The 13,569-nt window shown below is 36.7% G+C and overlaps 1 protein-coding gene across 2 annotated transcripts in view; it reads right to left on the bottom strand.

Annotated features, from left to right (window-relative positions):
* LOC108430275 (ATP-binding cassette sub-family C member 8) overlaps window positions 1-13,569 on the bottom strand; it is a 44,763-nt gene that overhangs the window by 25,916 nt on the left and 5,278 nt on the right. For both annotated transcript variants that reach the window (XM_017702699.2, XM_017702779.2), the window contains exons 5-10: window positions 12,131-12,297; window positions 8,560-8,802; window positions 4,018-4,206; window positions 2,625-2,789; window positions 2,222-2,377; window positions 908-1,042 (exon numbers count right to left, since the gene is read on the bottom strand). In XM_017702699.2, the coding sequence (XP_017558188.2) occupies window positions 908-1,042; window positions 2,222-2,377; window positions 2,625-2,789; window positions 4,018-4,206; window positions 8,560-8,802; window positions 12,131-12,297 (1,055 nt within the window). The remainder of the gene's footprint in view (window positions 1-907; window positions 1,043-2,221; window positions 2,378-2,624; window positions 2,790-4,017; window positions 4,207-8,559; window positions 8,803-12,130; window positions 12,298-13,569) is intronic.

The following is a 13,569-nucleotide window of genomic DNA, read 5'->3' as shown; positions in this document are numbered from 1 at the left end:
AAGTGAGCTTCCCTGGTGTTCAGCTGTTTTTCACATGTCCTGTCTGCTAGTGTTAATAAAGACCATTTCTAGTAGTGTATATCATGGCCTCTGCCCTGTGTCCACCTTCGCCAAGATCCTACTGCACATTTAGTAGCTAAGGCTTTAGCATAATTTAATGCTGAATATGTTTTCTGTGTAAACATATTCAACATACTCGATGGCCATAGTGACTGGATATTAAATAAATGACTTGTGCACAGAATTCATGTATCATAACTGTCCCAAAAAAAAAAGAATTAAAAAATCTCAATCCCCCCCCCCCCCCCCTATTTCTGTCTTTCTGCATCATTTAAACACAGTAGCTTTTCTTTTCCCTTATGTGAAAATTTTATGATGAGCGGACGAACAGAAATGCTCCAGAACAGCTTGGAATAAAATCTCTTTACACTAACTTACACTGAATGTAATAAACTTTTTTGTCTTCTCCTGTAAAAATACCATTTTGGAGATACATGATTTTTCTTTGGACAGAAAAAATATATGTATCTACATGTAATAAAACTTTTCTAAGTCTAACCATAAACCTAATCCTAATCTCAACAAAAAAGACTTTCACTTCTGAAAAAATGAAATATGGAGCTATTTTGTTGGCCCTGTATGCGAGTCATGTTCTTCTCTAGTTTCTCACAAAGTCAGGACATTTTTGTTAACTGTACAGGAAAGTTTTATAATGTACAATCAAATACATGAATGTGTTCGCAGCAATCTTCCCTTGTACCACTTGTAACTAAGACTGTATACGTCTTTCTGTCAACTGGTGTAAATTTTATATGCATAATATTATGCAAGGTTAACACCTTTTCTATTTAAGGTCAGCACTTCATCCCGTTCGAAGTGTAAACCATATAAGGGATGACGTTCTCACCAGTGTGCTTTTCTGTGCATGCGAAAGCTGAGTGGCCACAAAGTACTGCATGGGGGCCAGAACAGTGATCACTGCTGCTCCAATCAGAGCGCTGATACCCAACAGGTAATACAGCAGCATCACGCCAACAATGATCTGTGAAGAAAAAAAAATCATAATGAAAAGCAGGTGAACATGTTACACGCAACATACTGCTCTGCTGCTTTCTCAGAGGTGATGCTGTTTTTACACACTTTTCACTGGTCAATTTATTAGTAGGACTGCACCTCATAATTTGCCTGAGCTATTTTGTAGCCCTTAATGAGCAGTCAGTTTCTGACCAGAGCCACTGTTATCTGGATATTTTTGGCTAGTTGTCCACTTTCAACCTAGCAGTGACACTGACTTGTGTAAAAACTCCAGCAACAACGCTGTGCCTGATACACTCATACCAGCACTATACACACTACAATGTCTGCGTTGCTGCTGTGAAGAAAATGGACCACTACCCAAATAATATCTGAAAAACAACTTATGGTCAGAAACTGACTTATGGTGAATGGCGTAGATGATAAATTGCACATGATAATAGATGTAGGTGTTTCTAATAAAGTGGCCAGTAAGTGGAGGTACAAGGTAGGTGTTTCTAATGAAGTGGCCAGTGAGCAGAGGTACAAGGTAGGTGTTTCTAATAAAGTGACCAGTAAGTGAAGGTACAAGGTAGATGTTTCTAATCAAGTGGCCAGTAAGTGGAGGTACAAGGTAGGTGTTTCTAATAAAGTGGCCAGTGAGCAGAGGTACAAGGTAGGTGTTTCTAATAAAGTGACCAGTAAGTGAAGGTACAAGGTAGGTGTTTCTAATAAAGTGACCAGTAAGTGAAGGTACAAGGTAGATGTTTCTAATCAAGTGGCCAGTGAGTGAAGGTACAAGGTAGATGTTTCTACTGAAGTGGCCAGTGAGTGCAAGCACAAAGTAGGTGTTTCTAATGAAGTGGCCAGTAAGTGAAGGTACAAGGTAGATGTTTCTAATGAAGTGGCCAGTGAGTGCAAGCACAAAGTAGGTGTTTCTAATGAAGTGGCCAGTAAGTGAAGGTACAAGGTAGATGTTTCTAATGAAGTGGCCAGTGAGTGAAGGTGCAAGGTAGATGTTTCTAATGAAGTGGCCAGTGAGTGGAAGTACAAGGTAGGTGTTTCTCATGAAGTGGATGATAAGTAAACATCATTTACAACAACATACTCTCCAGACTATACGCATGTTTTAAAGTTTTAAAGTACTGTATCTTAACATGTATTTGTACATGTATAAGATATGACAAATACATGTTGGTGATCTGACCTGTACTGGCATGGCCCACAGATTAGGACACAGAAAGAAGAACCACATGAGCTGGTTGGTGTCTCTGGCCACCAAATTACAGATCTGAGAGATGGTCATATCCCCCATAGACATATTGGAGGTGCACAGACGCAAGATCTTATTATAGATCTTACACTGAAAAGATAGAACACAGTGTACGTATTGTTACTTGGATAAGTAACTCTGACCAAAAAAAAACACAAAACCTTTTTTTTTTTTCATTTTGGGATTACTGAACTTTTTCTGAATGTTCTCATTATTGAATGTAATCTCCAAAGCATTAGCACTTATTATATTAATCTATATTACTGTAATAAAAAAATCGCAAAGGCAGTCACATAAATAAACAAGGGGAGTATAAAATATTATTCAATATTAAAACCTGGATAGCTCCTCTGAGTTTAATTCCGGTCTCTATGGCGACATAGAAGGAGGCCTGAAGGAGGGTCCTCTGGAGGAGCAGAGCCAGGAAGAGCAACACGGTCAGCACGTAGGCATTTGCTAAGAAGGCTTGAGAGGAAATGAAGTGGACCCCAAGCAGCTTGACCTGCAGCACACAAACGTGACAAGCTGCATTTTCAGCTAATGCTTCAACGTCATGCGTGCATTGACAATATTGATGTCTGCTGCTCAAGGATAATGATTTGAATAAGACATTTTCTGGCATCTTTTTTATTGTCTTTTTAACCCTTGACACTCAGGGTTTGTTATTCATCTTAATGATATCATGTATGGGTATACTGGTAGTTCCATCCATAATGACCAGTACATCTATTGATCTATTGATTTTCTCAGGTTCTTAATCCATTCTCAATCAGTGGAAAGATCTGCACCCTGTAGAGTCTGTTTACTTTGTTATGCTGTTGCTATAACTGTATTTATTTATAACCCTGCTGCACTGCAATTGTACAATCTTTCAAAATTTTGAATTCTTATGCAAAAGTTTGAATACACTCGCTCAAATGTTTTGCTGATTTTCTAAGTGAAATTAACACATCATCTACAAGGAACAAACCTTAATATGTATATATATATATATATATATATATATATATATATATATATATATATATATATATATATATATATATATATATATATATATATATATATGGGCCCAATATTATAGAGTATAATATACAGTATAATGCACTATATTTTATCAATGTCACCTATTTCCAGATTTAATTACTACTAACTGGATGTTACAATTCCATTCATCATTCTATACATTTATAACATTTCTTTCTGTTTTTTTCTTTTTTTCTAATATCCTCCTAATCATTTGAAACCTATGCATACTCAGTTCATTTTGTACATTTATCTGAAGCCAAATTTATCAAAAGAGTTAAACAGTTCAAACTTTTATATGATGCTAATGCATTACAAGTTAACAGGTTGCAAATAATTTGTAAGAAGCTTAAAATGTAGATGTATTAGAACACAGAGAGTTATGTGAGAAAAGTAACATCTGGAATGCCTTACATGAGAGTAACAATGATCAAATCGTGACGCAGATAACTTCAAAAGAAATTACTGTATCTAGACAATTGAAGTACTTTCTATATTATTCAGTATCCTACATTTTCAAAAGAAATCACAGTTTAAATCTAAAACATCTCAAAAAACCTCCTGGTTTACAGTGTTTGAAATCACATATTGCCAGATTTAATTACACTATTAATATGACATATGATTGTCCTGCTTAACAGTGGTGCAAGGCAGAAATGAACAACAGTGCTCTCCCTGTTTTAAAGTGTGGGCAGCAGCAGTACCGGGGTTTTGATGGTGTGGTTGTCGCGGCTGATGTGATGGACAATGCCGGATATACAGAGCGGTCCGGCGAAGCCCAGAAGGTCAGCCAGGAAGCGGAAGGTGATGCTGAGGAACAAAGGCCTGCCAAACGCCTGCCGCAGGGCATGCCATATCCACCGTGAACCATGCGCTGGGAGGACACCTTTCTCCTGGACAACAGGACACAGGCAATTACACACATCATACAGCAATCAGCTCGTGACTGATACAAAACTTTTGTCATTAGTACCAGTTTTAAGGAGCTCAAACTTCAAAAACATCTCGTGCTTTAGCTGGCAAACAATGCAGTTAATGGCAGAATGTTAGCAGAGCTCACATAACTTAAACTAACGTCAAGATATGTAGCTGTTACTGAAATTTGCAATCAGGCTGATGTTTCATGGTGTAGTTGATGATAAAGAGAAAATATTGCTGACCCTTCCACAGAGCAATCTGTATGGGTTTAGCTCCTGGAGTGGGTTGGCTGATGTCAAGGTAATTATAAATGTGTGGCTATTTAATCACAGGCAATAACACAAAACCGGGATTCAAAGATAACTTAATACAGATCAACACCAGACTTTTTACTGATGTGCTAATCTGAAAGCCATAACCAGTGTTGACTGCTCATACACATTAAGCTGACAGAAAGTCAACAATGTGGAAGCAGGACACTTTTTTCAAGTTTTGCGAGTACTATGCATACTTTTTAGTATTTCACTAAATTCTAATTTCATAAATTTTTTGTTTCATCTGTTTATTATGTGACCAGGTGAACATAACATTGGTGTGAACACGCCAATGTGTAACACACCTGGTGAAATGAAACTTTAAAGTTAATCAGTGGGATAACACACTGTGTCCATTCTGGGATCCCATGTCAAGATCCCACTGGGCCTTTGTCTTTGGGATGGCTGGCGATACATACATCAGTGTAACCTTAATATTGGCTAATTGTCAATATCTTAGTGAAGCTCTAATGTATCCTCTAAACTATATATGTGTACTAAAACATACAAAAAAAAATCAAAATAGGCTAGAAACTCTAGCATGACATACTACCCATGATTTGATAAGGGAGAGTGATTAAGTAAATCCTACAGGAATCACAAAAATAAAGGTCTGTCATACTGATAACATTTAAGAATTTTAATGGCATAAAAAGACCAATCCCCTTTACCAGCACTACACAACAAATCTTACAAAACACTGTGAATGTGACTTCACCATAATCACTCATGTGGGTTTTCTGCATGTTTTTTTTTTTTTATGAAATTAGATGCATGTTGCAGCACAAGTGTCACTATTCATTATAATGCCTTCTAAATGGGACCTACATAATAATGAAGCAATTATAATACATTTTAGCAATTACAAAGCATACTGAACATTTAAAATGTCATTAGTGAGGGCTTCAAGTAAATTTATTGTTATTTTAGGTCATTCACATTTGAATGCTGAATCTAATGTGTTGGGTTTGTGTTTATCAGCATGTATGCATCTTTTATTATTGCAGCATCAGCTCGCAGAGTTTGCCTTGTATGGTTTATTAAGTGCCATCTGGTCATATTTGGACATTGTAAGAAAAACAAATGTTGAAAACAATTGTTCATGCTGTACAAAGCAATTATAGTGTCTAATATTATAAGTTAATTCTATACGTTTTTAAACTGCTATATTGTGTCTGTGCTTCTGTAATTAGTTCATAGTACCTTATCAGTTATTTATAGCATAATACCATTTAAATATCAGTCCCGTTACCCAAATCACCCACTGATGGCATTTCAATTGTTTATAATGCTGTAAGAATTGTTAATACATATTATAGATGCTTTATAGTTATTCATTTATGCACTGTCCATTTAAAATGAAATTTATTAAATAGAGACACTTGTGCTTCATCATGTTTACAAGTCACTGAAGAACTTTTTAAGGTTGTTATTGAAGCTTAGAGCTCATAGGTTTATAAATATACCTGCAAAACACTCTTACCATGTTATAAATAGTTCATAGCACATTTATAACCGCTTATGAATAGGAAAGTGTTCATCGTGTATTTTAAAGCTTTTTGCTTCTTTTCCTGATATTTAGTGATACCTTTCATAAGTTACTTTCTAATGAACACTGTATCTTATGCAACATGGTAGCCTCTTTCTGCAGCCCCCCTAACAGCCGTTCCACTGGCAGGATGGAAATTGACTTATCTATTTTTAATTAATATAATAAAACACTGTTTATGTAACTCTGTTATCAGACTAAACGGGACACTGTTGGCTCTCTGTGTGTGAAATGTTATCAATGTTATGACTCTGTGTTGTGCTGCTAATTGTCCAACTGCTATAATAAAAAACAGCATTTAAACATAATAAAAACACTTTAATAAATAGTGGCTTGCTTACCAATTGCTACAAAAAATGACTTCAATTTGAGTTTTGTAAAATCATATAACTTTCCATTAAAATATGTTCTATTAATGTTACTGATGGAAAAAGATTTGAAGGGGATCAACTGGCAGACCCCCAAGACAGGTGTGAACTGTTTTTCTTACTCTCAAAAGGGTTTTTCTAGTTTCACTGACTAATAATAAATATATACTACAGTAAACATTCAAATGATTTAAATGCTGAAAAATATGTTACCATCGTGCTATTATTTAAAATGTAATCTTAGCATATTTTGGTCATTCATGTCATACATTTATATAACGCTTCCAAAACTTCCAAACTCTATGCTGGACCTGTCCAGGCTTATGTAAGCAGCTTAGAGTGACGTCTTATAAGGAACCCAGCGTCCAAAAGATGAAGAATGAAAGACAATCCTCCATTTCTCAGTGCACTCCCCCACCACCCACCTTCCATTCCACACCCCACGCCCCGCCTCATTTTACACACATATACACAAGAAAAATACCATAAGCATCAATTAAAGAACGACAAAAGCAGACATACAAACGCAGACATGCAGATCTATGTTGAGCAAATGGGAATTTTCAGCTCTTTCCCTCTGCAGAGCTAGTCTGCATGCACGTCATTGATTTGGCTACAGCTTAATCCTGTGTAACATCTGCTGAGTGCAATACGACTCTCACCATGATTATCTCCCTTTCAGCATCATGGGAAAACGCTAAGCAATTCCAGAAAATAGTTCTGTCAGTCTTTCTCTAATAGTTTGATTATTAGCCTGAAATAATATGCAGCACTTGAGTCATACTACCAAAATAGGATGCCCTTTACATTAGGACAGCAGTTTAGCAGTTAAAACTGTGGGTTTTTTAAAAACAATAACTTTATTAAAATTATTATGGTAAGATTTTTCACAATTTGAGATCAAAACAAATACAATTACTGATCTTGGTTATCTTTGATTCTTGTTGATCAGCACCAGAGATCAGTGTCACAGTCAGTGAGGGAAAATGCTTCCCTGATAATGGCAATCACCAAGTCAAGCAGCTGAATGCTTTGCTCTATATGACATTGGAAAAAAGAGTGCTGAAACAATATTTTCTTTTGTATTACACACATTGTTCAACTATTCTTCATTTTTGTTCATGTCTATTTTTCTACTTCATTTGAAGACCACAGTTGTCCTTTATATTGTGTCAAAATTCAACCATGATTGGGCCAATAGAAATCATTTTAAAAAATCACTTAGAATAAAACCTCTTTACATTTGCTTACATTAAAAGTTACAATTTTAGAGAGACTTTTTATCCCTTCAGACAGGGATAATATACTGTATTGAAGTATATAATTATTTGTAATATTTCATAATATGTCACATTGTAAATAATATTCATTCAGACAGGGATAATATACTGTATTTAAGTATATAATTATTTGTAATATTTCATAATATGTCACTTTATAAATAATATTCATTCAGACAGGGATGATATAATCTTTAATGTACTTATTTAGTCTGTTTTTATGCTAAATGTGTGTACACTTACCAAATAAAACTGATTTTGATTCTAATTAATGTTGAAAGTGATCCAAAGACACATATATTTTATTTGCAGATGTTGAAAAATGGACTTATTTGTGTTTTCTTAAGTTGTTTTTTTTTTTCGATAATACTTTTACTTCTACTCAGGTATATTTGTGAATAAACTCCTCTACATTCTACTCAGTTACATTTTAGTCATTAAACTTGGGTTAATACGTTGTTTTGTGTGTTTGTTTTTGTTCTGTTATGCCGCTGACAGCATGTGGGCTGCTTTATGATTGGTCACATTTCTGATTTTTGAGGTTTAGCACTTTATTTTAGACCAAGAGTTGTTATAACAGTCCCTCTGGGCTGGATATAATGTTGTTTTTTCACCTGTGCTCTTTTAAGGTCCAGTACAATCGATAACACAAGCAAAACAAGTTAGTGTGCAAAACACTATTGTTTTGGAGGGTCATGCTAACTTACGTTACATCCATAGGCTGACAACAAGCTTGAGGTCTGTCAGACCATCGTCCCTATTGCTATTCAAGTGAAAATTCTGATATTGTGACACTCTATCACAGCCTCCAAAGTACCTTTTGTATATCAAAGGCCTTGCGTAGCTTCTGGTAGTTGGTGATGGCTCTCATGGCTATGGGCAGCTTGCCAATCGTCTTCAGGTCAATGGGCCGTCTGTGGGCAGATGTGATGAAGGTGTTCATCCACCAGTATGTGCTTTTAGATAGTAGATTGACAAACGGCTGGAGGAAGCGGACTCCCAGGTCCTGCAGGTCCTTGGGGGGCTTCTGCTCGGCAGGATGAGTGAAGAACACGTAGCGCTGGAACACACAAGCGCCAGATGCAGGAAGGATTACTCACACACCATCACTATACTGGCTAAAGAGGTCATTGATATGGACAGCAGAACTGCCAGTGCTTTGGTGTGAAAATGGTTAACTAACGCTTACACCGGGACCACCTTAGCTGTATGCTTTCCCTGACCCAGCAAACCTGAACTAGCTCATTTAGCTAAACGGTGCACTGCTGTGGCCTTGAAGGACTGAGTCTGAGTAGCATTGATCACAGGTGGTGTAAAAATGTGGCAGTGCATTGTCATGCATGAATCTGAAGGTGGTGACTCTGAGTGATGTAGCTCTCTAAGCTTTGGCCCTAAAATTGGGAGAAAGCAAGTTGAAGCTACAGAGCTCATAGTTGGTCTTGCTCTTTTTGAGTAGGCAGGACAGCCTTTTCCTCTCTATCACTGTGTGATGCCAGCCAACACTGCATCTGTTAACTGAAATAATAGAATCATCAGTGTTCTCATTCAAGTGTGTTGAACTGTCCAATGATGCTTCATTAGCAGCAAAACAAGGCTTTAGATGTCTCAGAGCAAGCATATGCTACCCTTCACTTGCCCAGCAATTAGTGAGAAAAATTGGGTATAAATGGAAAAAATAAATAAAACATGTAAATGTTTTCAAATTACTCCAAAAATAACTTGGTGTAATGTTATATTGCCCATATTCCAATACTGTGTGACTAGCCCCTGTAGACACATGCCGTTTATTTTAATAGTTTTAATTCATACGATTAACCAAATTGAATCAGATCATGTTTGATATTTCGTGAGGTTGTAGATCATTTAACCACTTCATGAAAAATAAAAATCAATGATTCATAGCCCTAGTGCACTGATATACTTCATTTATGAATGACAAAATATGTTTTGTTAAAACGTTATATATAAATAAAAGTTAAGGCACATTTTCAAATTTCCCCTATATGTTAAATTCAGCATTTAAACTTGTAGAAAATGCCTTGTTGAAGTTTGTTCCCTACAAAGCAGGCATCACACTTCCTGCTTCTCATTCCAACGCTCAGTCCATTATGGACTCCACTTCCCAGAACCCTTCTGACAGTCCACCAACCAATCACAAACCACCCAGCAGATCACAGTCACCTGAATACTAATTACTATCACCTGTATTGCCATGTATATAAACCTGTCTGTTTGTACTATTGCTTTGCAAAGCATTGTCCCCTGATCTGTCAGTGTATACTGAGCTGTTCTTTTGTCTGGATGCTGTTCTGTTTATGGCCTTGCATTGTTTCCCTCGTTACGTTCTCGTCTTTGTCCTTTTGGGTTAGTCTACTTGTGTTTTTTTTTTTTGCTTTGTGGTTATGACCCTCGCTTGTTTATTTGACTCTGTCATCGTCTTTGCCCATGTATTGTGTTTGGTTTATCTGGTTGCTGACCTGGTCTGGTGTTGACCCTGTTACGTCAGTTCATTTTCCTACAGCATGTCCTAACTCGCTGTATGTTCACTTAAATCAATACAACTTGTAAACTGAATGGGGTGTTTCAACTTTTGCATGCGAAAACTTTTGCATTATGATGCATACCTGATTGCACTGAATAGCCAGTTTCCTCTTACTTTTAATATAGCCCTTTGATTAATTTTTATTCTTACTAAATAGATAACTGATTTGTCATTTAGGAGTTTAAGATGCTAGTTTGACCCAATTAACAAGCAAACAATGTTACTCATGTTGAGACTTTAGCTCAAATTTTTCTGGAAATGTGCCAGTGTGTTTCATGGGTTCATTTAGCCAATACAGTGTGAGCTTCAGGTTGATGCTTCAGAATCTGAATGGGCCTTAAAAATGCCCAGTGTGTCCCTACTGTATAATATAAACATAGTTGCAATAACTGTGTTGATGTAATATGTTGTGGTGTCCATCATGGGCTGTGCTGCTGTGGGGAGCTTAGGGAGTGTGGCCATGCAAAGAAGCGCTCCATAGTTTAGCGGTAGCTGTGTATATTGGAGTAAATGTGGACGATTCCATGCTGCTATTTCATATAAAAGAGCATTTGACTGCAAGTACTATGTTGTCCAGTTCTTCTTCTGCACTGATGCTACAATATTTTAGTAGTGCAGAAGTAATGCAATCATTTGATGCAAGAAATTCAGTGCATTTCCTTTTAACACAGTCATTTTTGTGCCCCTCAAGATGTTGGGTTATAACTGCATACAGATGCAAACTAGAAACTCTGCTCATAGACTATTATCCAACAATCCAGAAACCATAACCTCTATTCACCTCAACCTCCTGCTAAACGGCTTAAACGGCAGGGCAAAAGCGAGGGATTTATACCGCCCACCCCCCCAACCTCTGGCAGTCAGGACAGATGCAGGGTTTGAATCTCAGTCAGACATGACAAAACAGACAGATGAAATAGATAAAGCACATCTAGTGTGATGCCACTGTTCTCTTAATCCTGCCTAGATGGAGAAGGGTTTCTGTGAACGTAATTACGTAAGAGAGAGAGAGAGAGAGAGAGAGAGAGAGAGAGGGGATCATGGTGGACATCATAGGTAAGTGTCCTTGCCATTTCATTTGTCTTGTGACACAAGCAGATTATCATAATTTAAAACTTCACTCAGAGCCTATTTTGTGCCAACCTTTAACTCACAATCTAAGCTTAAATAGGATTCAGTTGTTTCTGTTTTTAAACATGGTTAAAATGTTTCCAAAGTATTTTATATAATGTACAGATTGGTTTTCAATTGGAAGACAGAAAAACTATAGGCCTTCTGAGAATGTAACTGACCTATCTGTGCTCCGCCCACAAATACGTTCTTTTATAGCTATTTTTGTTGAGGTTGAGGTTGAACAAGCTTAACAGAACATTAGCGAAAATCACATTCAACCTAATGAGCAACAGTAGCGCATGTAGAGCTAAAAGGATACTTATTTTCTATTTGCGTGAAAGGTCACATGGTTACGTAATCACGTCAACAGAATAGTGGCATATTCTATATTGCTGTGCTTTCTAACATGTCTAGTTTTGATTACTGGAAAAAAATGCAATGTATCTCAGCAGAATAACCCCAATGTAATGTAGTGCATCTAAACTTCTTAGCAGTCAAAGGTTAGGCTGAAAGAGATTTTGGTCTGTGCTCTGTAAAGCTTGTCCAATCTAGCAGCAGTTGCTGTGGATCCATTTTTGTAAGCAGATAGTCTTTTTGTATATTGGTCAATGCACTGATTTGTCAAGGACAGCAATAGGATACCAAATTATTAACTTGGCTAATGACAGCTAGAAACCCAACGTCAGATACACCCTCACATATGCACTCTGTTCTTGGCCCTATGGTCTCTTACCCAGCGTAGAATAACATTGACCTCCACTGCCAGTAGAAGCCCATAGATCAAAGCCAGCAGGCCTGTGATGCAGAAGCGTAGCTGCCCCACTCCGATGCTATGCTCAGTGAACTTGGCAAACTTGATAGTTTTGGTGACAAAGGCCAAAATCCAGTAGATGAGTAGCGCTTCATGACAGAAAAGCACAGTGAGAATAAAGAAAATTAGCCTCACTAAATTAGTTCAGTATAGCTAATGAAGCTAAAAGCATGTCATTCTCTTCATGAATTGGTAACACTGTCTTTTACAGTCTCTGAAGTTCTATGTATTAACCAGAGAAAAGTGAGGTACAAACTCCAACTAGGCGAAGCACTAAGCAATTATTTTGAATTTACACTGAAATGGCCAACAGATTCTACATATTTACCTTATAGTACTAGGTAATTATTTAGGATAAAATTATAGCAAGAAAATAGATGGTCACTAAATTTCACTGTAATGCCACGTTTAAACAGTGATATACATAAGAAAAATCTGTGAATACTAGACAGCTGTACTGGGAAAAAAGGTGATCCAAAGACATAAGAGTCTTACATATCTGTATGTAAACAGAAATGCAGCTATAACAGAAAGCAATGACTTTTATGTTCGCTGCTGTCAGAAAACACCTTGAATCTTCCAAAGGGTAACTTTACAGGAGAAGGAAAAACATTCATGACTTTTAATTTGCGACTTTTCCAAGTCATTGTAGATCACTTCTGTTGGTCCAATCATCATAACATTTTGAGACAACATAAAGAGCAGCTGCCTTTTTACAATTATGTCAAAAAAAGAAGGAAAAAAAACAACATTGAGATACAAGGTTTTGTCCCAATAGTGACCTGTTTATTGGGTCCTCACCTTAGAGATTTTTACTGTCTACTTTCCTGCTTAAACTTGTGACAGTACAGTGAAATTTAATGTGGGTACATGTGTACTTACCACCTTGTTACTTCAAATAATTTTCTAATTCTGAAATATTTTACTGTCTATACCTTAATAACAAGAACTTGTGGGGCATTTAGTTAAGTCTCTTTTGGAACTTACCCTCATGTTATTCATATGAATTAGTACTTTAATGTACCTCACACTTACCTGGTTAATACCTAGAAATGAAATGACTGTAAAAGAAAGCACTATAGGAGTAAAATAGGCTTCTCTATATAATGTGACAATATGATAACATTTTTTGATCATTTTAAGACCGTTGACCTGTTCATGCTCCACCCATAAATGCATTTGTTCTTAGCAATTCCATTGAGAAATAATGAGAAATTGTAGCATGCACAGGTTTCATCCTTTGCTGCATTTGCAGAGATATTTGATGCAGTGCTATCTGCTACAGCGTTGGCCTAGATTCAATTAATTACATAGTGTGGCTCAGTAGCATACCATTTAGCCTGGGTTCACTGTGTAGCTCT

This window comes from Pygocentrus nattereri, chromosome 7 (assembly GCF_015220715.1).
Source record: "Pygocentrus nattereri isolate fPygNat1 chromosome 7, fPygNat1.pri, whole genome shotgun sequence".
Lineage (NCBI taxonomy): Eukaryota > Metazoa > Chordata > Actinopteri > Characiformes > Serrasalmidae > Pygocentrus > Pygocentrus nattereri.
This window is presented reverse-complemented; position numbering and strand designations above follow the sequence as displayed.